General features: G+C 43.9%; 3 protein-coding genes and 3 long non-coding RNA genes across 7 annotated transcripts; 3 read left to right on the forward strand and 3 right to left on the reverse strand.

Annotated features, from left to right (window-relative positions):
- The first annotated feature begins 1412 nt into the window (after nt 1–1412).
- LOC103642101 (DNA polymerase I A, chloroplastic) lies at nt 1413–10180 on the forward strand. The gene is made up of 12 exons (XM_008665419.2): nt 1413–1882; nt 2309–3020; nt 3642–3839; nt 4168–4841; nt 5062–5488; nt 5639–5734; nt 7961–8053; nt 8141–8335; nt 8606–8698; nt 8906–9118; nt 9191–9280; nt 9534–10180. The coding sequence occupies exons 1-12, from the start codon at nt 1734–1736 to the stop codon at nt 9693–9695; spliced, it is 3102 nt and encodes a 1033-aa protein (XP_008663641.1). The 5' UTR covers nt 1413–1733; the 3' UTR covers nt 9696–10180.
- A 2470-nt stretch (nt 10181–12650) lies between these two features.
- LOC103642103 (uncharacterized) lies at nt 12651–14420 on the reverse strand. The gene is made up of 2 exons (XM_008665420.2): nt 13094–14420; nt 12651–12976 (listed from the first exon to the last, which is right to left on the reverse strand). Exons 1-2 carry the CDS (start codon nt 13487–13489, stop codon nt 12857–12859), a joined length of 516 nt encoding a protein of 171 aa, XP_008663642.1. The 5' UTR covers nt 13490–14420; the 3' UTR covers nt 12651–12856.
- A 36-nt stretch (nt 14421–14456) lies between these two features.
- Nucleotides 14457–17777, reverse strand: LOC100191548 (glutamyl-tRNA reductase-like protein). Of its 2 annotated transcripts, XM_008663098.2 has the most exons (4): nt 17597–17777; nt 17154–17376; nt 15954–16195; nt 14457–15828 (listed from the first exon to the last, which is right to left on the reverse strand). In XM_008663098.2, exons 2-4 carry the CDS (start codon nt 17371–17373, stop codon nt 14695–14697), a joined length of 1596 nt encoding a protein of 531 aa, XP_008661320.1. In that variant the 5' UTR covers nt 17374–17376; nt 17597–17777; the 3' UTR covers nt 14457–14694. The 2 variants fall into 2 exon arrangements, with proteins under 2 accessions (XP_008661320.1, NP_001130450.1); NM_001136978.1 differs by having other exon boundaries at nt 14490–15828; nt 17154–17626.
- Nucleotides 17778–21919: 4142 nt separating this feature from the next.
- On the forward strand, nt 21920–22886 carry LOC103642102 (uncharacterized). Its single transcript, XR_560652.3, has 2 exons — nt 21920–22426; nt 22527–22886. It is a non-coding gene; the product is annotated as an uncharacterized lncRNA (long non-coding RNA).
- A 916-nt stretch (nt 22887–23802) lies between these two features.
- LOC109943033 (uncharacterized) lies at nt 23803–25915 on the reverse strand. The gene is made up of 3 exons (XR_002265637.2): nt 25833–25915; nt 24559–24651; nt 23803–24154 (listed from the first exon to the last, which is right to left on the reverse strand). It is a non-coding gene; the product is annotated as an uncharacterized lncRNA (long non-coding RNA).
- Nucleotides 25312–26901, forward strand: LOC111590291 (uncharacterized). The gene is made up of 3 exons (XR_002749388.1): nt 25312–25632; nt 25727–26244; nt 26317–26901. It is a non-coding gene; the product is annotated as an uncharacterized lncRNA (long non-coding RNA).
- The last annotated feature ends 346 nt before the right edge of the window (nt 26902–27247 follow it).

The following is a 27247-nucleotide window of genomic DNA, read 5'->3' on the forward strand; positions in this document are numbered from 1 at the left end:
TCCGAGCCCTAGGGTCGGGCGGAGCGGAGTTTCCCATGGCGCCTTTGGCAGGGCCCGACTGCCTGTCAGACTCACTCTGTCGAGTGGCACTGCAGTCGGAGTGGCGCAGGCGGCGCTGTCCTTCTGTCAGACTGGTCAGTGGAGCGGTGGAGTGATGGCGGTCACTTCGGCTCTGCCGGGGGGCGCGTGTCAGGATAAAGGTGTCAGGCCACCTTTGCGTTAAATGCTCCTGCAACCTGGTCAGTCGGCGCGGCGATTTAGTCAGGGTTGCTTCTAAGCGAAGCCAAGGCCTCGGGCGAGCCGGAGGTGTGTCCGCCGTAAAATGGGGGGCCTCGGGCGAGACGGAAGTCTCTCGAGGTCGGCTGCCCTTGGCCGAGGCTAGGCTCGGGCGAAGCGTGATCGAGTCACTCGTGTGGACTGATCCCTGACTTAATCGTACCCATCAGGCCTTTGCAGCTTTATGCTGATGGGGGTTACCAGCTGAGAATTAGGCGTCTTGAGGGTACCCCTAATTATGGTCCCCGACAGCACGAGTACCATAGACAACAAATCAGAGACTCCCATCCCTCGCCTCCTCCACTTCCAAAGTTTCGTAGAGCAAGAGGGGAAGGAAAGAGGCGGGCATACCTGTTCGTTGCCGGAGAAAGACACGACGAAGACCTGGACATCTGGATGCGATATAGGTAGTATATCGCTAGATATATAGGGAGAGAGCATGCAAGCGGAGAAAGAAGCCCAGCTAGAGCAGCTCCAAACCGAGAGGCACCCGCACCAGGCGTCAGTCCGAGAAGGGCGAGAGAATGTGAGTGTCTTCCTAGCCGTGGACCCGCCGAAGCGACACAACACCACCACCAACTCCGTAGCATATGCCGATTGCTGCCACACTACGAGCATTGTTTGTCCAATATCTTAGAACTGGACTCCTCATCGCCAAGATAACCTAAGCATGGCAGACGCCACCATGTCTTTCTCGACGACACGCACAGAGAAAGGTCAGGAGCATGACCGACTTGCTTCATACCTGTGTCGACGAGTGTCGGTTGGCTCGCGGCTACGACCGTGGGCGGAGACAACAGGTTGGGGAGGAAGAATAGGGCGAAGGTCGGGAAGACAAACGAGACGTCCGACGATGGCGAAAACAATGGTGCACACATGATGTGAAACATCCTCGTGGACGTGCAATAGCCACTGCGCGAGTCGGTGTTGTGGCTAGTGTCGAACAAATACAGGGAGAAAAATAAGACGCGAGACGACCGTTGAAACTGATGCTTTAAGTATAGTAGAGATATTGCCGGACACGCTGGTGGCGGCCACGGTGTGCACGTAGCAGAAAAGTCCTGGGCCTGGGACACCAACGCGTACGCTGCCCCCGTGTTCCTGGTCCCTGTCTGTCTCCCTTTGGCGGCCACGGCACGAGAGGCGGAGGAGGCACAAATACGTTTCAGGATTCCAGGATTCCACCGTTGGCGCTGGCGTAAACCCTGCCTCTCCCTATCCCCCAAGTCCGCGGCGCCCAGCTGCCCCTGCCTCCTCCTACCGCCGCCGTTTCGCTCCATTCGCCTCCCGGAGGCCGCCGAATGCCCGCGCCCAGCGCCACCCGCCCTCAAACCTAGACTAGACGTGTGCCTCGCCCGCGCCGTGCGGTCTGGTCCAAGACGGCGCCCTGCGGGCTCGGCTGCTGCGGCGGGGGAGCGAGGGGAGGGGGCGGGAGGCTGAGGCGGCTCGTGGGGTCCATGGCAGTGGCCGGATTGGCGCCCTCACCGGCGCCCGCGCTGCTCCGGAGGTTCCCGTGCTCTGCGCCTCCCTGGGCGCCCTCGCCCTTCCGCCCCCGCCGCCCCCGCCGCGGCCGCTCCATGATGTCGCCGTTCACTGGCGCCAGAAGGTAGTGCCCCCTACTGTTTAGCGGTTCAATGCTCCTTCCGGTGACGATGATAAAACATTTGACTAGATAGAGGTTTGCACTTTGGTTTGCTCGATGGTGTGTTGATATTCTGGTGATTACTGTCGTGTCGTGGGAACCTTGCGTGTCGTGTTCTGACTTGATGCTAGTAATGTAATCTCTATATATGAACCAATCAGGGGGATGAGTGAGCCAAATATTGTCTGTTCTGTAATTTGCCTCTGCACCCATAGCCCGCAGGATGGAGCTATTGCTTTTTGGTGGTGGTGTTTTTGCTGAACTTCGTGAGCGAACAACATGTGATGATGTTTCTCCGGAGTATCCTACCTATTGGCCTAATATCAGTCATTAAAAAATGTCCATCAGTTTGATGTTTCGCCTCTGACTTTTAGAATGGCTGATTGCCAGGCAGGAGTACTCCCATAGCTCAGTCCTTGGAATTCAAGACAACCGAGCTCTTAAGCTTCCAGTATGTGTCAACTTTAATCTGCAAAACGGCGGCGCACAAGAATGGGCTGACGAGAGCAGGAGGTTATCATTAAGCAAAGCCGGCAATAGTAATGGTTCCACTCATCTAGGGTCTGGTATTTTCCATCATGAACCCTTGGAAGATTTCAAGAGCTCCAACCAATCTCTATTGCACAGTGTAAGACAAAGAATGGCACCAAATTCTCTTGCGAATAGGCACGTCAACACGGAATTGGCAAAGCATCATGCGATTAAGCATGCTGCAGTTGCTGTGTCAGCACTGACCAGTGTTGTTAATGATGACCTTAAATCAGTGAAGAGGCCTAAGGAATCTGAAGTGGAGGTTCATTGGTCTAATGGCCCCAAGTTTCATTCTCATATTCCGAAAATCTCTGAAGTTGAAACAAGCCTGCGATTTGATGAAAATGCTACAGATGGCTATGCTAAAGATGTGAATGAATGCTCACCTGAGGAGACAGTACAACCCTCTCGAACTAGAGCGCCCTCATCCCAGGAGTCTCTAGATGCACGGAAGGCACTCAGTACCATATATGACAAAGTTCTGGTGGTTGACAATGTCATGTCAGCTAGGAGTGTTGTTCAACTGCTTACTACGAAGTACAGAAATTATATTCATGCATGTGACACAGAGGTAAGGCATTAAAGCCTTTTACATCTACGAAAAATGCTTTATGTATTTATATTTATTTACATCGGTCATGGCTTGTTACCTAAATCTAATGTTGACATATTCAATTAGGTAGTATACACTCCCCTCTTATCATTCATTATTCAGGGTTCAACATATGACTACATACCCACCCATTTTTATTCCAGTGTCTGCTTCTTTCTGCAACTTCTGTTCATTATGCATCATTTATGCCTACATGTTTCCTTTTTGTTCACTATGAAATCCATGAAAAACGAGAGTATCACTGTTGTTATGTATTTTGAACAGCGAGTAGAATAGTAGATACACATCATCATCTTGTTGGCTCAGTGGTATGTAATGGGTAGGGATGCAATCGGGTACACAACAGTGTTTTTTGGGTCAGCTAATTAGTTACGTAGCATGCTCTTTTGATTCACTTCTTTCCCTAGATTAATGAAGTGACATGTCACTTTAGTAAGTTTTGGGTCGGTAGAATGACCAAAAGTGGGTCTTGCATCCCTATTACTGGGCAACTGAGTTATATGTTGGGAAACTTTCTTCCCTTTTGAATGCATATTGACTCTTTGGTATTATAATTCAGGAGAATTCAATGTTATGCAGGTAGCTAATATTAATGTTAAACAAGAGACACCAGTTGGCCATGGAAAGGTCACATGCTTTAGCATTTACTCTGGCACTAAAGGTGCTGAGGCTGATTTTGGAAATGGCAAGACATGCATTTGGGTGGATGTGCTAGATGGTGGACCAGATGTACTCATGGAGTTTGTCCCATTTTTTGAGGATTCATCAATCAGGAAGGTGAAATGCAGCTTACTTCTTTGTTCGTTTGTTTGGAGATCTGGCATCTGCTCTGTTCCGCCAGTTGTATATGCTTATTGCAGTATACATGGAAATCATTGCAATTATTTAAGGAAGTAAACAATATATCACAGTCAAATCTAAACTCATGCTTACAACTTTATTATGTGTTGCATGCTGAATTATCTTCTTTCACTGACTTTATCCTTCTTTTGCCATCTCTAGTCAAACTTTGCTATTTATAGAATATATAGGAATATGATTAAACATCTACCTCCATTATCTCATCGTTTGAATCTTAAGCAAGTAGCTTATTTTTCTTATGTAGGTTTGGCACAACTATAGTTTTGATAGTCATGTTATAGAGAACTATGGAATTAAAGTTGCTGGATTTCATGCTGATACAATGCATCTTGCACGACTTTGGGATTCTTCAAGAAGAACAGATGGAGGATATTCTCTTGAGGGACTTACAAATGATCATAGGGTCATGGGTGTTGTTCCAAAGGAATTACAAAAGATTGGGAAGAGATCAATGAAAACCATCTTTGGTCGGAAAAAAATAAAGAAGGATGGGTCAGAAGGGAAGATTACTGCAATTGAGCCTGTTGAAATTTTACAAAGAGAAGACAGAGAATTGTGGATCTGCTATTCTTCGTTAGATTCCATGAGTACCTTGAGGCTTTATGAGAGCTTGAAAAGCAAGCTTGAAAGGAAGCCCTGGACTTTTGACGGTTACCCCAGACCCGGAGGTTCATTGTACGATTTCTACGAGGAGTATTGGTGTCCTTTCGGTGCTATTCTTGTAAAAATGGAAACAGCTGGAATGCTTGTTGACCGTGCTTACCTTTCAGAGATTGAAAAGGTTGCTGTTGCACAGCGCGAATCAGCTGCAGATAAATTTCGGAAGTGGGCATCTAAGTATTGCCCTGATGCAAAATACATGAATGTTAATAGTGACACTCAGATTCGACAACTCTTCTTCGGTGGTATAGAGAACATGTATAACCCTCACCTATTCTCTCTTCAAAGTTCCTTAGGTTATCCAGATTTTGTGTATTCTTCATCATCCATCTGTCACTTAGAGAGAAAAGGTTCCTGTATGTGTATTAAATACAAAACAAAAGGAAAAAACTTTAGTCAATGCATTTTTAAGTTTGTGTCCTAGAAATTTCTTGCACGCAAATTGATATAAATTTTGATGTTTTTAATCTTTGTACAGATACAAATCTGGTGATTTTTTGCCGAAGAGTAAAGCTATTAAAGTGCCTAACAATGAAACTGCTGTTTCAGAAGGCAAGAAGGTTCCAAAGTATCGCACAATTGACCTTTTCAGCATTGTGGAAGACCTGAAAACTGATATATTTACTGCAAGTGGTTGGCCTTCAGTTAGTGGGGCTGCATTGAGAAATTTGGCTGGGAAGGTTCCATCAGATCTTGTTTACTCAACAGATGATGTAAATGATGATGAATGTGGTATTCATTCTGAAATTTCCCATTGTGATCTAGAAGACACCTCTTCTTATGGTACTGCATATGATGCATTTGGGGGAGGAAAGGAAGGAAAAGAAGCATGCCATGCCATTGCAGCTTTGTGTGAGATCTGTTCTATTAACTCGTTAATATCCAACTTCATTCTTCCTCTACAGGTGAGCTGGCTTCACCTACTCTAATGTACTTTGCATTGCAACAGACATTATTGTACATATGGCTATGCGAGCAATCACTTAATAGTCTTAGTTATCTATCTGTATCTTTGTCCTATTTATATTTATTATATCCTTTTGTTCATCTGGCAGGGAAATCATATATCATGTAAGGAAGGGCGGATTCACTGTTCCTTAAATATCAACACAGAGACAGGACGTTTATCGGCAAGGGCACCAAATTTACAGGTTGGCATTTATGATTCTACATTTTAGGGAGTTTGCATGTGTTTTGCAGTTTGAAATGACATTCTTGAGGTCAAGAATTATACAGGATTTGGGCTGTCTTTCTACATATTAGCGCATTTCAGAAAAGGACCAACTACTTTGAATCTTGGGCCCTAGCTTCGTACTTTTTTTTTCTCCAACCACGCAGGAGAACTGCGCGTCATTTCATTAAGAAAGAAAAAATTGGGGGGGGGGGGGGGCTGATGGATTAGCCACCCCCAGGGGGGAAGGGGTGGATTACAACACACTTAAAAACTATTGGACCCTAAGTGGTCCAGCCTTTAGGGCCAGGTCCTGGAGGGTCGAAGCCCCAGCCAGGCATCACATTTGCCCTTCAGTAACCACTGCAGACACCACGCTTTGGATATCTGACCTAACACCCTGAAAACAATGTCATTTCTGTGGCTTGGGAGCTTTGGAAACACTGTCATACTTACAAAGCAATAGATGATAGGTTCAAGCTATTGTACTCAAATAGACAAAAAATCTTAGTCAAATGTATGCAACAGTTAGATACTTAGATTAGCATGTTCTGTATACTTAATATGTGTGGACTGGATGAACTTAAATGAAGAACTGGTATTGGTATTAAGTACTCCATCCGTTCTAAAATAGTATTCGTTTTAACTCCTGATTTTTATGTCTATATCCAACTAGATGATGATGAATGTAGGCACATATATAGAAAACATACACCAAGTATTGTATGAATCCATAAAAAAAAGCAAAACGAATTTTATTTTGGTACAGAGGGAGTATTAAAATAAGCTCTGTTATTTCTGCCAAAATAGGTAGCCCAGGTTGTTGCAGTATTTAATATGATAATGTTATAGATTTATTCTTAGGCAAGCAGTATCGTAGGAGGAAAGGGGGCCAGCATAGCTAGGAGTTGGGCCCAGATGCACAGCTGGAAGATAGGGGTCAGGAGATATTTTTTTGAAGGGAAAGGCTGTAGGGAAAACCCCTACAGCACGATTTTATTAAATAATGAGAAGAAGGGAACAAGAAATGGACCAAGAAAAGAAAAAAACAAAAAAACAAAAAACAAAAAAATCGGCTATCGAGAGTTTAGCCAAAGACACCCTAAGCCTCCAAACGCTATTAAACCTAAGCATTTGCAACTTGAGCATGTCATTGAAGCTGCCCTTCCAAGAAAGGAAAGAAGGGGCCATGTTCTTGAAGATGAAGTCATTCATCTGCTTCCAAATGCACCATACTACCACTGCCAGAATATCCATGAAGAAGTTGTGCCCAAAGGCACCCCTTGCAGCTTCGATAAAAAGGGCGTACCCAGTGCCGTAGGCTTCCCGCACTGTGCGGGGTCTGGGGAAGGGTATCTTTAAGCGCCAAGCCTTACCCGCATAACATGCAGAGGCTGGGGCTCGAACCAGGGACCTTCCGGTTACAGACGGTAGGCTCTACCGCTGCACTAGGCCCGCCCTTCAAGGTTATGGCACCAATGAATTCCAACGTAATTCCATCATTCTGTACTGAAGGCACAACGGAAAAAGTGATATGTTGTTTCTTCATAGCCTTAATCACAGAGAACACAGTTGAGATCGCTGCCCTCATTCATAAAGCCTTTTCTCCTTAAGATGCTTTCCGAGTTGATTCTGTCTCAGAAAACCAACCAAACGAAAACTTTTGCTTTCTTACAGACCTTGGACTGCCAGATCCAGATGAAAGGGGCTGGGGTTGGATGGATCTGAAAGTTAGCTTGTAAAACTTTTTTCGAGTTGGATGGAGCTGGGAGATATTTTTGTTGTTCAGTTAAGAGATAGATTAGATCTCATATTTTATAGTAGATGGTTGTTAGGCAGTTGGGTTGTGCGGCAGTCCCAGTCTATCAGGGAATTGGCCTTCAGTTTGTATTAGGCATTGAAGGAATAAAGATCTCCACACAGGGAGATTACCTTCGGTCGTCCTGGCTGACCATCACAGCCAGGCCGGGGACGGTGATCGCCTTCCCCCCCTACGCCTTGCGATCTATCTCCTGTTCCTCTCATCCTCTTGACTCTCCCCTGCGTACTCCCAAGAGAAGCAGCGGCAGACTACATCAGATAACCAAAATATGAGAAATGTTGTCAAGTGTTGCAAATTGTGAGCTGGTTCCTTTAAATAGTCTAGTACTGTGATACCAACATCAAATAATTTGTTGAACCTGTGATGTAAATTACTCCATGACAGAACCAACCTGCACTTGAAAAGGATAGGTATAAAATCCGCCAAGCTTTTGTTGCAGCTCCAGGGAACACTCTTATTGTTGCTGATTATGGTCAGGTATGTTTGTGCACAGTAGAGTTTTTGAATGTTCATATGCTGATGATACTAGTTCCAATTAAAAAGACAAACTTGTTCTGCGTGTAGCTGGAACTCAGGATCTTGGCGCATCTTGCTGATTGCAAAAGCATGTTAGATGCTTTTAAAGCTGGCGGCGACTTCCATTCCAGGACAGCCATGAACATGTATCAGCATATTCGTGAGGCTGTTGAAGAAGAGAAAGTAATTCTTGAGTGGCATCCTCAACCCGGTCAAGAGAAACCTCCTGTGCCGTTGTTGAAGGTATGCTAGCTTTAATGGTGTTTCTGAGGATTATGTTGATTCCTTCTAAATGTTAATATTATGTTCAGTGCTACTAGATTATTAACTTTTGTACTGCACTTCTAAGCACATACAGTTTTTTTCCCTTTTCCTTTTATCTTCCATGTCGTCTGGTCCAGAACTTGTACAGTGGAGTTAATTATGGATATGGATCTAGGAAATATTATTAGCATGAAAATATACATGCGTGTATGGAATAAAATGGACTCTAATGCTTTTCTTGTGATGTAGGATGCTTTTGGTGCTGAGAGGAGGAAAGCTAAGATGCTAAATTTCTCCATTGCATATGGGAAAACGGCTCATGGGCTTGCTCGTGATTGGAAGGTACAAACTTGTCAAACAAACATAGCTATAAGTTGATAAGGAGCAATCAACTTTATTGTTCATTACACTTAAATCTGAGCTTTGGCCTTTGGATTACTGGTTTTGTGACAGTCAGCTAGAAACCTGAAAACAACACACTTGCTGAGTAGGTATGTTTACAAGAAATATAGCCTTCATTGCTTCTTGTAACCCTTCCTCTCTTGTCAGGTTTCTGTTAAGGAAGCAAAAGATACACTGAAACTCTGGTATAGCGATAGAAAGGAAGTTCTGGCTTGGCAAATGAAGCAGAAACAGCTAGCACATGAGAAGCGTGAAGTTTATACTTTGCTTGGGCGATCACGCCGTTTTCCAAATATGGCTCATGCAACTTCTGGCCAAAGGGGTCACATTGAGCGTGCTGCTATCAATGCTCCTGTACAGGTGATTACTGTCTATTGCAACTCGCTGTTGAAATTAATTTTGTGCTGAAATTATTTTCTTTGAACACCACAGGGCAGTGCAGCTGATGTTGCTATGTGTGCAATGCTTGAGATAGACAGGAATACTCGTCTTAAGGAGCTTGGTTGGACGCTACTCTTGCAGGTAGTTTATGCATAAGTTTAGGCCTGTTCACTGCTTAAATGTTGGCGTAGTTTGTTTTTCTCTTTGAAACTGTGAAGGGCACGACTTTTTAACGACTTCTGTAACTTGTGTATTTGACATCTGGTATTCGGCATTCTGAGTTAAAATGGTCACATTTGGTGTTTGCAGAATACTATTCTAGTTTCCAGCCTTTTTTTAATTTATAAATGCAACATAACTTTAGACCTTCAGAACTGACTGCTCTATCTCTCAGGTGCATGATGAAGTGATACTGGAAGGGCCTTCAGAGTCTGCGGAGCTGGCCAAGTCCATAGTTGTTGAGTGCATGTCTAAGCCCTTCTATGGCACCAATATCCTGAAGGTCGACCTTGCTGTTGATGCCAAGTGTGCACAGAATTGGTATGCGGCCAAATAGACCTGTTAAGTGTCCCAGAAGGGCGTCAATTCCTTCGGTGAAACTCGGTGGATTTTGAACTGGTATCTGCTGGCTGCTGCTAGTAGCCTAGTGAGCTCATCTCCACGTGGATGCCATGCACTGATTATTTCGCTGTTGATCTGGACAGTGAGGGGTCAGCACTGAGCAGCGAAGGCACTGTACACTATTCCGTATTCCCTATAGGTCGGGTAGCTTCACCTTCCACACTCCCTGTTAGGATCTCTCGATCATTCATGCCTGATGTAGTTGGTCGTCCTGGATAGCAGTGAAGACTAAGCATGCCGTGTTCATAAGATTTATTTAGCATGCTGATGTGTTGAGTTGCTGACCAGTTCTGCTGACGTCTAACACTGTTGCACGCACTGCAACAATGTTTTGATCACAAGAGAATGTAGTTGATTGTGAGCGTTCTTAATCTCCTTATTTCTGCTGTTGAACTGTGCGTCTTGTTAATTGTATCTTCTCTAAGCATTGTCCGCACGGCAGGGTGCCAGGGTTGGGCAAATGTTTCAGTTCGTCATAAACTTAAGCGAGCTCCTGATCTCACCAGCTTTAGCACCCATTAGCAACACAAGTGGTGCTAAAGTTTAGTACGTGGGATCCAAACACCCCCTAACTAATACTGTATCTAATAGTGATACTAGGATCACATCATAATGTGATAAAGATGAAACAATGTCGGCGTAGCAATAAACTGACCAGCGAAGAATATTGCTCCCGTTCAGAACGTGAAGCAGCAGATAACAGCAAAACCAGAACAAAACCATACGCCTTTTGTTGTTTATGCTCAAATCATGTTAAAACAATATTCCCTGTCAATCTCTAAATCCGATGAAACAACACACATTGCAGAGGTCCGAACAGAGAGATGAATCAATCACCCTCTGACTGCGAGCTGCTGCAAATGGTGGACGAATCACCACCCAAGCTACCCTTGCGGTGGTCAGGAGGATACAGTTTGAGTTCAGGCGCCTGGTGGCTATACCTCAGTATGTACCCCCGGAGCCTGGCGGGGGACTACTGCTCGTCGTGCTAAAAGGTGTCTTAGGGGTTGTTTGGTTCACCCCGTGGTCTCTGTCATACGGTTGCGGACGCTAAGTCATCGTCATTCTTTCTCTCACTACACCTATGGTGCTAGAGTATCTACGTCTTAACGAGTTTCATCTCAGTATATATGGATATCATAGAGACATTACTGCTATCGCTGTATTGATTGATCAACAACGAACGTGAGTAGCATGTGTGAATATGTTGATGCTGCTGTCGTGCGAGGACGACTGCTTTCACTACACGTATCCATTTCACATTTTCACTACAACAATAGAGGAGACATTCATGTACATTTTTTTTTTATTTTGATGGTATGTATATAGACGATACATTGGATCTACTTTTGCTTTTGTTGTATCATGGAATGAGACGAAAGAGGTAGTTGTCTTGTCCGTACAACCACACAACTTATTTACCCTTATCGTTTGAAATCATCATTGGGGCATTAAATCGATTCGCTTTCTCTTCTAACCACTCCCACAACTTATCACAATCGGCTGGTATCACTATCGAGGTTAACATCGTGTACCTTTCAAATTGAAAAAGGTAATAAATCTGAGTTGGATATACTACTATCGTTATATATAACGTAAATATCAATACGATTGATGGTGAAAACAGAGATATTTAAAATATATCAGAATTATGTTGATTTGATCAATCTGACGAGATGTTCATATCTATTTCATTGATATGATCGATGAACCAACAGGTTGTTCGGAATGTCTCAGGACTCCTGTTTGCTTGCATACAACACATAGATTGCTTAAATAATCTCTTTTCATATTACACGATAGTATCTCTTTTCATATTACCCAAATATATATGTGATGTATGTTATTTTTATGTAATTTTTTACTAGCTAATGGTAGCATAGTTTTTGATATTATCATAAAGGACCCAAACATGGAGGCACGAAGGACGTAAACTTGGTGATGGAGATCACCATGATATATGGCCATACTATCAAATATGTACTATGATTAGTTTTATTTTTGTGTCATACTATTCATCCAAACATTAAATATGATAGAATAGCTTCTCAAAAAAAAGTTCACTTTGATACCCTTCTAACCTACTGCGCCTATAATGATTATAACCATCATTTGGTAGAGCTGTCAAAGCAAAGTGTCATTGGTTATCTCCTTTTTAGATAATGGATACCAGTCCAGCTTCTTCTTATTTGGAGGATTAGCCAACACACCGAAAGTTTTTACATGTAGTAGTCACACGACTAGCCACATATGGAGAGACAAACCTCCCGAAACACACTATAGAAGACCACGATTTGATAACTAGAAAAAGACACACCATCCATAAACAAAACTATGAAGCAATCCGATTTGTAAACCTTCATCCACGTTGAGCAAAAATCTGTAGAGCCGTGCACTCTAACTGTCGGCAAGCTTCCTTTAATAGGATGGATATCAAACATCTACATATATAGTGTTGATTTGCTTAACGAGAATATCCAATCGGATTTGGGGATTAAGTATTATGTTGGTAGCCACAACATTGGTTACCATCCAACAAATAAAAAATCATATATAATATGATTAGCAATAATTGCTTATCTAGATGGACAAGTGTGACGAACTGGAAGGAGGCTGCAGGCTACTTCTCTACAACCGCTGCAGGACCCCCCCCCCCCCCCCCCCCCCCCCCCCCCCCACACACACACACACACACACAAACACACACCCCCACCACCCACGCACACACACACACCCAAAAAAGAAAAAGAGGCGCCATGAAGACCTGACTGGCTGACTCGCATAACTCATCGTCACTGTGAAGTGTGGTGCCATAAATCAGAACATGCCCTTCATGCATCAACGCAAGCGTAAGCCCTTGGGTGCTGCAGCTTAATTAACGTCTCAAACATCAGAAACAACTACTTTGTCTTATTTGAAGTCCGCATCGGAGAAGCCTACATGAATTACATCAGACATTCATGCTTCATAGCCATGGATTTATTTAAAGGTGCATGTAGACAGTAGACGGCCGCAGATCTCTGACGGGCAAAATATTTATGTAGGCGGAGGCTATGAGCGAGCCAAGGTAGACAACCATGCGCGGCGAGTCTACTCCTAGTGGTGTACGCCTCCATTGCCACCGCTCCCTTCTCTCGCGTGATCCGGCGGCCGCGGCCGCGGCCTCCTCACCGCGACCGCCCATACGCGGGTGATCACCTCATGCATGTAGAAACCCTGCGGCGGCGCATTTTCATTTCACTTGAGTCAGTCAGTGAACATCCATCGGCCGGTTACCAATGGGCAGACGGCAGACCAGCTTTTGGCGAAATCAAGCGGCGATCAACCACTTACGTTAGCCTTCGCCATGTCGACGCCGCCGTCTTCTTCATCCTGGGACGAGCTCGCCGCCGCCGCCGTGGCGGCTTCAGCTGCAGATGCAGCAACGGCAGCCGCCGCCGGCTTCTGATCGCCGCCGCAGCCGTGCAGGCCCAGGAATCCGGCGCAGGCGCGCAACAACGAGCACGGGTGCCCGAAGTGTGGCGCCGCCGAGGCTTCTCCAGAGCCCACGTCGTCCTCGGGCAGCAGGCCCGCCGATTCGTCCGCTTTATACCCGTGCCCGTCCTCGCGCTGGTCCGTGGATTCCTCAGACGTGTCCTCTCCCTCCGCCGCCGCCGTCTCCTCGCGCTGCTCCGCCGCCAAAGCCGAATCTTGAGACTTGTTCTCTTCCTTTTCCCCGTGCTCATCCATTGCCTCTGTTGCCGTGTCCGCTCCGCTCTAGACACCGGGAGCTTCTGGACGTCGGAGCTTTGTTGAGATTTGTATACGATCAGTTCTCTACCAACGACATGTCGAGACAGACTCCAACTAGAGATATTCTCATTAGAGATAGAGATGGCAGATTTGCAGTTCAAACGCAAAATCTCTACAGCACTGGAGAGGGCGGTATGCTTTTTAATCTCTATATCTCTATATCTAATCTCTGGCTTTTGTCCTCTCAACATGTGGTTTTTTTTTGTTTATTCAGTGCTAGTTTGCAAAAATTAGACTGTTTGGGAGGGCTTCGTTTCAAAAGTTTTTCAGCTTCACCATAAAACAGATTCAACAGATTGATAAGATATGATTTAATAGTGTTTCATTTGCATATAGACTCTAGCTTATGTAAAATAATTAATTTGTTCGACTTTTCTTAATTATCTATGATAATTAGCGGGTGAAGAAAGAGACATGAATCAGTACGTCATATAACCAATGATATGGTGATTAATTTTTGTGCAACTTCATGAGGAGGTAATGACATGGTGATTAATTTTTGTGCAACTTCATGAGGAGGTATGTTTTTAAGCAGCCTTTGATAAGTTTGGAAAATTTTAATGAAATTGACCTCTAATTTCAGTTTTTTAAAAACTAGAGCTCGTGGAGCTAGACCTGTTTGGATAGAAGGAGCTGAAATAGATCTGAAATTGTTAAAGTAAAGCTCTGCCAAATAGGATCTTAAATCCCCTCCAGAATTCTCGGGGATTGAGCTAATTTCCCACTCAATTTTTGGAATCCCTAAGGGTATTTAAATTTCCCACTCTATATTTTTTAAAGGTTTTCAACAAGATAGTAATGTTTCATTAAATTAAATTTTCCAAAGCAGCTGAAAAATATTTTCGGGAACATCTAACATAAGAAACAAACGTAGAAAATTAAAATTTAGATTAGTCTACCACCATAATAAATAAGTAAACTATTTGCTCCAATAAATGCATATAAATATAGTCTTTCTTCTGTGGGGAATTGGGACACATTGCTGTTATTGACAACACGCTGCCATGGCTCTAATTCACAGACACAGTTAACGATCACAGTGAGCAGGGGAAGGGCTCACTGAGTGAAAGGATAAAAAAATGGAATGAGATTGGAGACGCTATATATATAGATAATGGTGGTAGAAAAATTGCTTCCTGGCCTCAGTTTTGTGTCTTCTCCACCTTGGCCTTGATCTTCTGCTCGATGATCGCCTTCTCCATGTCGAGGCTGAACATCCGGTTGAGGGCGTGCATGTTCTCGAGCGTCTCGTCAAGGGTGCGGCTGTCGCTGCCGTCGCACCTCAGGTGCTGCAGCGGGCCATGGAGGAGCTTGTTAACGATGCCGGTGCTCAGCTCCTCGATGGCTCTCCTCATCTTCTTGGTGAGGGCGTCCTCACCTACTTTCTGCAGGCACTTCTCGAGCTCCGAGGCCCTGATCCTGTCCGCGTACGACCTCAGCTTCTTGATGGTCGGAACGGTCTCCAGCGAGTCCCTCCATGCCTCGAACCGTCTCAGTTCTTCGGTGATGATTGTCTGCGCCTCCATTGCTTTCCTGAGCCGGTCCTCCTTGTTGGCTTCCACCACCTCTTTCAAGTCGTCGACATTGTACACTCGTGCAGCGCCAACTTCAGACACACATGCGCTGACATTCCTGGGGACAGATATGTCGACAAACAGGCGAACACCTCCCATAGTATCAGAGACAGGGGGGAGTGCCTCTGCGTGTTCTTTTGCGAACAATGAAGTTTCAGATGCGGTGCTGGTGAACACGACATCAGCTTCAGCAGCAGCTTGATACATGTCTGAGAGAGGCCTGTACACGATCTCTATATCTTTCATCTCCTCACGAATAGCATCCACCCTTTCCACGGAGCGGTTCACCACAACAACCTTCTTGCATCCTTTGGCAACCAGATGTTTGATCACTAGCTTTCCCATTTTACCAGCACCAATCAGAAGCATCCTAGCTGACAGTGCTTCAGACTTCGGAAGCTTCATCAGGGCCAGTTCAACCGCCGCTGAACTGACAGAAACAGCACCAGATGATATGTTGGTCTCGCTGCGGACACGCTTTCCAGCAGTGATTGCATCCTTGAACATCCTATCGATGTTCTTTCCCAAGCCTCCACTGTTCTGTCCACTCCTCACAACTTGTTTAACCTGAGCAAGGATTTGTCCTTCACCGAGAACCAAAGAGTCAAGGCCAGCTGACACCTCAAACAGATGGCGTGTGGCATCACTGCTTCGCAAGATGAACAGGTGCTCCCTAAGCTCGGAAGCGGGAATACCACTTTTCTGCAAAATCACAAAAAATACACACATTAGGGAACCTTTCCTAAACTGCGTCTTTGAGCAACCAAAAAGCTGGGCAAAAAGACTACCACAGACTGAACAGAGAAGGTTGATCAAACAGTACTCACCTTCGACATCCAGTCCACTACTTCTCTGATACCACGGTTCCATGATAGCGCCACCACATAAATTTCCATTCTATTACAGGTACTAAGAACAGCAGCCTCTTCAATATGGTTCAGGCTAGTGAGTTCTTGAATAGCACGGGGCCACAGTTCCTCTGCAACAGCAAGTTTTTCACGCATCTCCACTGGTGCTGTGTGTACACTGAGGCCTATCACAGCTATGGTACTCCTTTCCTTCATGTACCCTGGTAGAGAATATAATAGTCAAAACATTGTCAAACATGCACACTTGCACAGAGACAATTTTGTAAGAAACTGGATACAATTCGATTGGATAAGTTTATCAAAGAAAATTCTAAGGGGAGATACACTAGATGAGTATGACTGAACAAGATATTCCCAAAAAAAAAAATCGTGCAAAATGTTTGGCCAATAGCCGATGCCAAAGCGAACAATATGATTTATCCTTTGTCAAATTGTACATGAATATAATTATTTCGCATCTTTGTCAAATTAGATTTATCCTTCCTAAAGGACTAACGGTTCTGTATGCATACACTATCATTTGGCTTCTTACAAAATGTTGTTTTGGTGTATATAGATAAATACAACCGTTTAATTTTAAACCAACGAACATACACATACAAACAAAAGCTCCACAAGTCTCTGAAACTTATATCTCCACAACCACAGCCAATTAAACACTTCAACAAATCCCCAAAATGTAACTTGCTACTCCCTATCGTATGCCCCACTCAGTTCAGAAAACTAATCAATGTTTTAATTGCGGAACCAAGAAGTTTCCTCATCCCCACGACCAATAATAATTCTTCTCTGATGCCATGTCACCTGTTGGTGTCCTCCTCCACATACTAATCTTACTCAGGAACCAACCAATTAGTCTGTCCAAATTTTAAGTGAATAAGCAATAACATGAAAGTTAAAACGCTTGGTTTAAGGCAAAATTTCAACAGGGCAATGCAAAGTTCACACCTATTCCTTACTCTTCCGCAAACCACCCACATGTTTTGGCCCGTACCAAAACAAAACTAATCCCAACTGCAGCAGTGACCTCGACAAAAGGTTCCTCAAATCGCGCACACACCAGACCGGCAAAGCACAATCCCCCGCGTCCCAGGGTTACAGCTTACAGGGAGGCAACAACGGCGGCGGATTTCCAGAGGCGAGGGGCAAGGGACTCACGGTCGGCGGATATCTTGAACTGCTCGAGGGCGGCGACGCTGGCAGCCTTTGCCACGGCCTGCGCCTGGGCCTCCACGCCGGCGGCGTCGCACCGCACCACCCCGGAGCGCCGCCTGCCGCCGCCGGCCACCCTCTGGCAGAGGGCCGACGACGACCCCCGCGGCTTGGCGGTGGTGGCGGCTGCTGCGGCGGCGGTGGTCGCTGACGTCGTGGTCGCCATTATCTAGATAGATCAGGGAAGACAGAAAGCTACCGCCTTTCGTGAGGGAACGGAACCAATGCGACGAGAATCGCAGAGAGAGAACCAGAGAGGAAAGGAGACGGAGGCGAGGCGAGAGAGGAGCAGAAACTCTCGTGCGCTTGCCTCTCTACCTCTCTTCCCGCTCAGTTCTTGGTGCGAGGGTCCTCGGAGAGAGAGGAAGGAGGTAGGTGCGGGATTTCACCGTCGCATTAGCGAAATCGGAGGCCTTGGCAACTTCCCAAGCTCCTCTTTATTGATGCGTACCCATTTTTTATGACGCGTGTTGGGCGTGGTGGCGGTGGACTCGGTGGCATCGGGGAGGAGAAAGGAGATGAGCCGGAGGATGAGAGCGTAGCGGAGTGTGATGTGCTCTGGCCTGTGATTGGCTGCGGCCGCAGCGTTCTATCCGCAACCCTTATCTCCCTCGTCACTGACACCAGATGCAGCAGCTTCGCTTCTGTATGGCATGGCCTGCGACGGGACGTGGGGACTGGTACTCCGTACATGAGCGCCCGTGGCTACCTCACGCGCGGGCGCCTGATGGCGAATCGTGTCGACGTGGTGACCACACTCTCCTCGCAGTGGCGCAGGCACAGATTTTCTGGACTAAAGGGGTCTGATATCAGGGCTTCAGGCGTGATGGATGCATTGTTCACCATTTTATTTTTACTGTAGCGAATTTCCCGGCGAGAAAGTAAACAATGGACCGTCTAAACATGCTAAGGTTATTTTCAGCCACTATTCTAGCTCATCCCCTATCCTATCTTTATTTTAAACTTTACTATACAAATTTAACTATCTACAGTATAAAATAATATTTTACACGACCATATACATGATCTATTGTATGATGTGCAAAGCCTCAATAATGTGATTGGCTAGGTGAATTTGGCCCAGCCAGATTTTTGGCATCCAGATTTTAGTTAGTGTCGCGGAACCATTTAATTTAATATAATCTCAAATTTATTTGGATGCCTAATGATATCATAGACTAAGTTAATTTTAGTAGTCTGTGGAGCACATAAAAAAAGAGAATTCGAAAATCCACGTTTCTATCAGGATAATGAATAAATAGGTAAATAAAGTTTTCAACAATCATAAACATTTCATACATCACATAATTATAAAATCAAAATACTTACAGAGCAAGTTTGAGCAAATAATGAAAGATAAATTATTTCACACAAAAGCAACAAAAACTAAACATCTTTGAACACTAAAGTAGGGACAGAGATGTAAAGAATAAGATTCTATGATCATAATGGTAAGAAGTCTTACTTAACAACAGTTAGCTCTGACATCTACCATCAAGCTACAACATAAGGAAATAAAAATCAGAGTACACAATATATACAACAAGACTTACCCGACTAGATGGTGGTAGTCTCCCAACTCTCAAGGATGTGCTAAGGCTATTTGGCTAGCTATTTAGTTTTGTTTTTGCAGAGAAACTTACTATTTGTGCATCCTTATGTTCAAACATTTTCGCAGCCATGTTAGATTCATTAACTAACCATGTATTACTTTCAACCTTGTGGCAAACAATCAGAGCATATTTTATCTTGTGGCAAAAGCTTCGTCACCATATCCATGTTCCATGTTGTTACTATGATAGGAGTAGTGCGACAAGTGGCATCCATATCAAGGAGAGTGGTGGTTGCAACGATGTACATTTAGTTGACAATTATGAACACACATGTACTCCTCAAAAGAGTGTACATGGCCATTGTTCTCAACGTACAACCAAGGCCCAAAATGACCCGACCACCTCAAGGAAACCATCCTAGAGGGCTTGTCCCAAATGGGTTCCCCTAAGGACTTATTCAGTTAGAAGTGGATTAAAAGGGATTAAATCCATGGCTAGTCAAAATTGAATAGAAAGGGATTTAATCCCTCTCCATCCTCTTCGACCCCCATGTAACCGAACAAGGCCTAAGTTTTACCATAGACATTCCCCTCCCCCAAAATAGTAGTTAGATGGCCAGCGAAACACTCTGATAAACGGTTTGCGCACCTTTGTTATATGAAGATACCAGGCTTCACGATCAACTATAACTTAGTCCCATGTTACATGTTTGGTACATTCAAACTTGTCACATCGCTACCAATGGTACAATCCTTAATCAACACGGGAGTAATGCAACCAAAACCTTGCTTTATTGTTATGTCCATAACCAACCTTATCTAGAATCCAAGTCCATAGTTTCGCTCGGTCTCCAATTATTATCCATCTCTAAAACTAGGTGGCAGTTGTACTATAACCACGACCTATCTCTCGTGAGTGACAATCCATCACCTGACTTATATCATCGGTCCTAAAGCATAGCCGTCGTCATGGCATCACACCGAGGTATAGAAGGTACCAAAAACTGAGATGAGGTGTACTACAAAGAGTGGAGACGTAGATGAGCGTTATGTTGAACCTAGGCGCAACTAGGTACCATCATGAGTGTAGTATAGAGAGGTTTGAGTCATAGTGTGCATAAAATCTTCCGTCCTCTTATGGCTAATAGATTGATAGACATAAAAGTGAAGAATATTACAAGCACGTGACCTCCTAGATCTCCCTTCACACTTGGTTTATATGAGAGTTCTAGCCTATTGGTCCCTAGTTCACCTTTATGCCTGGATTTAGACATTGCACTTCTTCAGAGCATATGAGGTGATCTATAATCTAAACCCCCCCTAAACAATTACTCTACTACCCCTTTATAAACCAAGAAAGGAGAGAGGTCTATATATCAGCCGGACCATGAGCCCAATCAGCTAAGGCCCAATGACCCCAATCCTATTGTAGTCTTGAAGTCATACGTAGAGACACACCTTCGATCATGGCACAATATTTGGGTGAGTTGCTTTAGTGGTAGCCACACTTGCCACAAAGACATGTATATACATCGCTTCAATGGACACCAGAATTCACACTGTTGGGTACAATATAGTTGGTAACCAGTGTAGCAATCTATACTTAATAATACTTCTTTGTCCACTAGCAATTAATGAAGCTAACAAATGTGTGTACTACTTCTATTAACAAATATGTGTATTATCGCTATCAAAAATTGGATAATGCTCTGACATAGACATATTTGCTATTAATGAAGCTAAAAACCTGTGTACTACCACTATGGTGGGTAGTGGAGTAATTATGTGCTTACATGTTGATGCCATATTAATTTTTGGACCATTGATGTCATCAAGGTGAAACCTTTTCTATCTAGAGCTTTGACATGAAAGATTTTAGCGAGGTTGATGTTATTTTGAACATCAAGCTAATAAAAATTGAGGATATGATTACTCTTATGGAATCCCATTATGTTTAGAATGTTTGAGACATTTTTGGCTAAAAGGACAACAAGCCTTCTCCAACTTCTTATGATCCTAGTTTAATTCTTTGAAAGAACAAAGGGCTAGAAAAAGACCAACTAAGACATTCTAAGATAATTGGTTCACTCATGTACTTAGATGGTGCTACTAGACTTGTTATCTCCTTTGCAGTTAGCAAATTGAGTTGGTTTACTACTAATTTAGGAGATGATCATTGGCGCGCGTTTGAGAGAGTTATGCACTACTTGAGTGGTACAATGAGATATGGGCTTCACTATATTAGGTATCCTAAGGTATTTGAGGGATATAGTTGATCTAACTAGATATCCGATGTTGATGAGATAAAGACAACAAATGGATATATCTTCACTCATGGAGGAGGTGCTATTTTATATAGGTCTTTCAAATAGACCATATTGACAACTTCAACCATGGAAGCAGAACTTGTTGCACTATATACAACTATTGTTGAGGTCGAATAACTCATAGAGATCTTGATGGATTTACCAATTGTGGAAAAACCAATTACAACGATCCTTATGAATTGCGATAACCAAACATTTATCATAAAAGCGACAAGTTCAAAGGATAAGATGAAGTCCTCAAGACAAGTGAAAAGATGATTGAAGTCCACCTAGAAATTGAGAAACCCTGAAGTAATAGCTATTGATTATGTGAATACATCTAAAAATCTAGCAAATCCGTTCACGAAAGGATTATCAAGGAACGACGTGATAGACAATACATCAAAGAAGATGGATTTGAGACCTCAAAGAGCGGAGTTGGGTCGTGCTGGGCTGTGGGCCCGTGTAAGTAGTTGGGTTGGGTCTAGTTAGGCCCATGTTATTCATATTAAAACATTGCGCCAAAAAAGCACAATACATTTCACGTTGTTCGGATGGGCAAGAGTTTGTAGCTAATGGTTACAGTTACAGGACTACATGAGTGAGAAGTCTACGATGATTTCATCAATAATCTCATCTCGAAAAATTTGTTAACTCAGTTTTCGAAGGTGCTCGTCTTGAGAATTACCTAGCTAATCTAAGAAGAAGAAAAAAAACATTGTTCGGGTCCAACAGGCTCACTGCTTTACCAAATCACCAATGTGATCAACGTTACATGCTCTTTTTCTTATTCTTCTTCTTCTTAAAAAAAGTAAAAGAAAAAAGAAAATTAAAATAAGATCTAGTGGCGGTGCAGCCAACCCGCGGTCAAGAGAGTAATCATGCTGCCACGGGATGGGCGCGGCGCGATCGCTCGATCGGAAGCGTGACATGCGTGCGAGCTAGCTAGGCTAAAACTAAACGCTCCTCTGAAATCCGAAAGGCGAGGCAGGATGAGTACGCTCTGCTCTGTCATGGCCCGCGTCCAGCAAACCCCGACGTGTTTGGTGAGTTGCCATGGCCATGGCCATGGTCATGGCGTGTATAAATGGCGCGCCCGGCGATCGGCTCCGGCACCCGCACTCGCCGAGCCAAGCAATACACAGTAGTGAGCAATAGTAGGCAGCGCAGCAGGATACATAGCAGTTAGCACCACAGCGAGCAGCTGCCCGTACGCACGCTTGATGGCGATGGCGATGGCGAGCTTCGTCGCTCAGCTCAAGGACATGTTCCTCGGCCTCGTCGACCGCGTCACCGGCTGCCGCGGCTGTGGCGGAGACAAGCAGGACGTGCCGGAGGCAACCAAGTTAGCAAGCCTCCAGGTCCTTCCTGCTGCTCCTGAATCGCCTGTGGCTTTATTTGTTGTTGATTATGTTTAGTATATTGTTACTGACGTGTATGTGTTCGTGGTTTTGCACGCAGCCCGTTGAGATCAGGTCGAGAGACCCCGTTGTGGGCGGAGGATCCGTGGCTGGGGCCAATTGATTGCTAATACTGCCAGACAAGCTGCACGAGATTGCTGTGGCGTTCCAGCAAATTCCAAGCTTTTTTTTTATTTGTTATTTTTCGTCAAAGGAAGCTGTTCTTTCCACACACAAAAAAGCGCATAATGCGTGTGCAGTGTTATTGATTGATTTCTCCTCTATGATTGTAATTGAACCCGGTATTTTTTTTTCTTTTTCGTTTGTTTCTTTTGGCGTTACCATTGTGATTCCGAGTTTACGTACATGCTGTATCTTGCTATCTTCAAGTAAACAATAAACAGTAATGGTTTGACCAATATATTCAAGGATTTTTTTGGAATGCAGAAATTTCAAAGGAATCACACCTGAATTCTACAGGAATCAATTCATTTTCACAGGAAAAAAAACGCAGGAAACAGGAAAAATCCTCTATTCCAAAAGAGCCCTTACATTCTTGAACTTAGCTGCTCGTTACATTTAGTTCATCTGGATTTGAGCATATTATTAAGGCATAGTTTAGGTACTCTAGGATAGGAATGTGTAAGATTGAAACGGATTGAGATGTGTATTGAGAGAGGATTTGATTAATTGGGGATTTAAAAACTCCCTCCAAAACACTCCAATCCCAAAGTATCCAAAATAGGCCCAAGTGTGTAAAGATGCACGCTTGTATTTTTCTTGCTCAGTATCATAAATGGTAGATGACGTGCCATTGATGATGACTTCTTTAATTTTAGAATATGCCCACTCAAACTAGATAAGACGTGCATGTGCGTACGTGTGCACCATGCCTAAGCGAAGGACTCATCTTTCGGAGCGGGAAAAGGAAACCGATCGAAGTGAGATTTTACCCCATCCTATTGAAATTGGCTTTGGGCCTTGTGATCCGGTAGGGGATACGTACGTGGGCCTTGTGCTTGTCCTTCCTTATCGATACAAATAGAAATTTTGACCAAGTACCGTACAAGAGTTTCTTTAATTAGATCTCTAAATATTATCATTCGATATTTTTCAATTTCTTATCAGCCAAATACACAAAAGTGAGATTGGCTCTCTAGAGTGCACACATGATATAGGAAAACTATTGGATGTTGCAAAAAAATAGAGAACAATTTTCATCTACCTAACGGACTTGCCTTACCCGTTGAGTTAACTAGAAAAAGACAGCGCCCTATCGGGCGCTTTATCAGGCATATATACATAAGTACATCATGAAATATATTGTGTACAGTACGAAAAAGAAACGACAAATTCGGACGTACGAATTTAGCAATGGTATGTTGATTGCCTGATGGCGAGGACCTAGACAGTACAAAATCTATTACATGTTTTGGTGATCAAAGGACGTCGGCTACCCAAGTAACTAAACAACACATTTTGCGGCTTGAAAGTCTAACAAGCAGATGATCCTACCAGTGGGCTAAGCAACCACCGCACGTGGGAACTGCAGTCATATATTTACAAGCAGAGATCAACCTGTGTTGGCTAGCACGAGAAGGGAGGAAGGTCCACAGTCATGGTCAGAAGCGGAGGACCAGGTGCTCGCTACCACCTCATAGAATTGGAGCACCATGATCCAACGGTGACCTGTAAAGACAGATTATGAGACTGTCAAAACATGTAGTAAGCAAAAGGTTTCTTAAACATCGCTGAAAACATGAAGCTGAGAACTGGACTGGACTTATAAAGAAGGAATTCAAATGTTGAAGGTACATTGAAGGTACAGACTTGCAGTTGTTCAACGCACTGTAAGGTCCTACCTAATAAAACTTTAAAACATGTTAATATAAATCTCAATCCTAACCATTTCGCTCAAAGGCTACTATAACTCGTGTCGACACAAATCTGATCACATCAAAGGTTTTTTAGATTATTCTATTATTAAGAGTATCGACCACATCTTGTTTAGAAAATTTCAATTGGTTAAGACACCCACCATGAAGCTCTCAAGAAAACAAATTAACTAATGAAATAAAAGACAACTTGATTACCTGCAGTGCTCTAGCAAAAGAAGCTATAGTAGGAAGACGTGCAACATTGCCCGTTGTGTATGTCAACAATAAACTTCCTCCAATAATTGGGTCCTGAAACAAGAAGCTTGAAGTCATGATGACAGGACTGACTTTTTTTGCAATTTGTTTTTTTCCTGAGTCAGCCTGGTCGTAATATGTTGGATGATTGGGAGGAGAATTTGGCTATTATTACTGCAAACAGAACAAAAGGTGACGTTCTAGTAATCACCCATCTTGGTGATTGCCTCTGGAAAGAAAAAAATGAGGGTTGTATTATATCATATTGTTTTTAGATTCAGTTTCATACTTTTTTGTGTATATATGCAGTGAAGTACCTTATACACAATGTATACAGGTTGCAGCTGCCCATTCATGCTATTTAGTTGCTGAACTAAACATTGATTCATACTCGGAAAGTGCAAGGTTATGCCTCATTGGTGCAGACCATTTGAAGTGTCCTCGAACATTTGCCAGCCCGGAAGCCATTCAGGTTTTATACTATATGTTTTACCTGTAAAATATAGTGTATGGAGTAGATGTTTACTTAGAGGCTGTTTGGACCTTAGGAGCTAAAACAAAAGTGACTAAAGTTTATCTACCTACTTAGTAGCTAAAGATCCAAACAGGAAGAGCTAAAAGTGACTAAAATGGTAAAAAAATCAATTTAGTCACTTTTAGCTATTTTTATTTAGATATTTAGCTTCTAAGTGACTAAACTTTAGTCACTTTTACTTTAGCTCCTGCGATCCAAACAGGCCCTTAAACCTCTTTTCGCTCAGTCTAGTTAAATGTGTCCTAGATGTGGCACACCTTAAACAATTATTATATAGATACATTGGCAGCACTATGCATAGTTTTTTGTTATTTTATTTCTGTTGCTATTCACTGTCTGGACTCTGGACTAATATCTTCAAAATGCAAACAGAGGATAGAGGTTTACGAATATGCGAAGGTGCTTGGTAATTCTCAATATATCCTACTATCCTTTCAGCCATATAAGCTGATATATGCATACATGCTTGTGGAAGTGGGGAAAGTTTCTGATTCTTTGAGGTACGTTGTTGGCCTGTTCATAACAAGCAAATGACACAATCCTTTCCCTATCTTGTACTTGTACATTATAACGCAGTTGAATTAACTTCTCTAGGTATTGCCAGGCGTCTATAAAGGTACTGAAAGCCTCTGGTCGTGCCCCTGAATTGGAGGTTTGGAAACAATTATTTTCTTCGCTGGAGGAGAGGATACACACTCACCAGCAGGTATGACCATGCCATTTGGCAAAAATATCCAAGATAACCAAACAGTTCTTTTGGAAATCAACCAATTCACCTTCCTCTACACAAAATTATTTAAGCAGCATTAAAAAATAGTTTAAGCAAAACATGTTTCAATATGCAACTGTATTGTTTACAGAAGGCCAGCGCCACTTGTTTGAATTGTTTAAGCAAAACATGTTTCAATATGCAACTGTATTCAATATGCAGAGATTGGAAGGTGAATGAAACTGTTAGTGTTGTTGCCAATAAAACTGCAGAGATTGGAAGCAAGACCTGGGGGATCATGAGAGGAGTTATGGCAATGGCCTCACAAAAGGTCGAGGAATATACTGAGCGGCTGGGGAGAGGATTGGCAACGCAGCGAGCAGAACGGTGAGCCTTACCAAAGGTTTGAGCACATGGCCAACAGCAACAGTTGGAATTCCTCCCAAAATTCTTCATCGAAGAACAACAATTCCAGTTCTTGGGACGATTGGGACGACCAAGGCAAGAAGGGTGAACCTGCGAAACCGCACCAAAGCAGTTACTCCTGGGCTGGCTAGGATGATGGGAAGGACGATGGTTTTGATAGTCCTGGTTACAACAACCACAACAGCTCTAACAAGGGGAGCAACCACAACGGGACTTCCGGTGGCTCATTTTGGAGGCGAGGCCCATTCGATGCAGGGAGTCCGACGCGTTCACCGGAGAATAGGAGCAGTGCCACGAGGCAGACGCGCCAACTGATCTGCTGCATCGGGCCGCTCCCACCCCGTCGCGGCTCGTGCCGCACCGCGCGACCGTAACAGAGGGCGCCGGTGTGTGGCGTCCCCAACGGCGCGCCTCGACGCAGACGCGACGGCGGATCTAGGGCCACCGATGCACCGCCACCCGACCTCGATGCGACGATGATGGCGCACGACGACATCAGTCGACGGAGTTGGTGTGGCCCTTCGGCCTGCCTTACGCACGGAGGCCCCCGCGCGGTAACCAGAGAGGAAGAGCGGCGCCGCGATGACAGCTCGCCCCGCCTGCTCCCACCCCGCACGCGGCTGCGATTGGGAACAGGAAGACGACGGACTGCGAGTGGAACAGAAAGACGCGTCGCGAGTGGAACATGAAGGCTAACGAAGATTCATTTACGCTGGGACCCACAGAACGCCCGCCGAATGCGGGGAGGCGCCCAAAAGGCTTCAAGTTTTAATAACTTAGATTGAGCTTAGCTATAACTAGTTTAACAATTAATAAAAGAATTCTAAAGGTCCACAATACTTCCTCTGTCCTAAAACTAAATTTGTTTTATCTTTTTGTTCATTCATACAATAATTAATGTATTTATTTTATATTTATGTCTATTTATCATCATCCATTTGAACATAGACATAAAAATCAAGAGTTAAAATGACTAATAT

The sequence above is a fragment of the Zea mays genome, chromosome 10, assembly GCF_902167145.1.
Source record: "Zea mays cultivar B73 chromosome 10, Zm-B73-REFERENCE-NAM-5.0, whole genome shotgun sequence".
Classification (NCBI taxonomy): Eukaryota; Viridiplantae; Streptophyta; class Magnoliopsida; order Poales; family Poaceae; genus Zea; species Zea mays.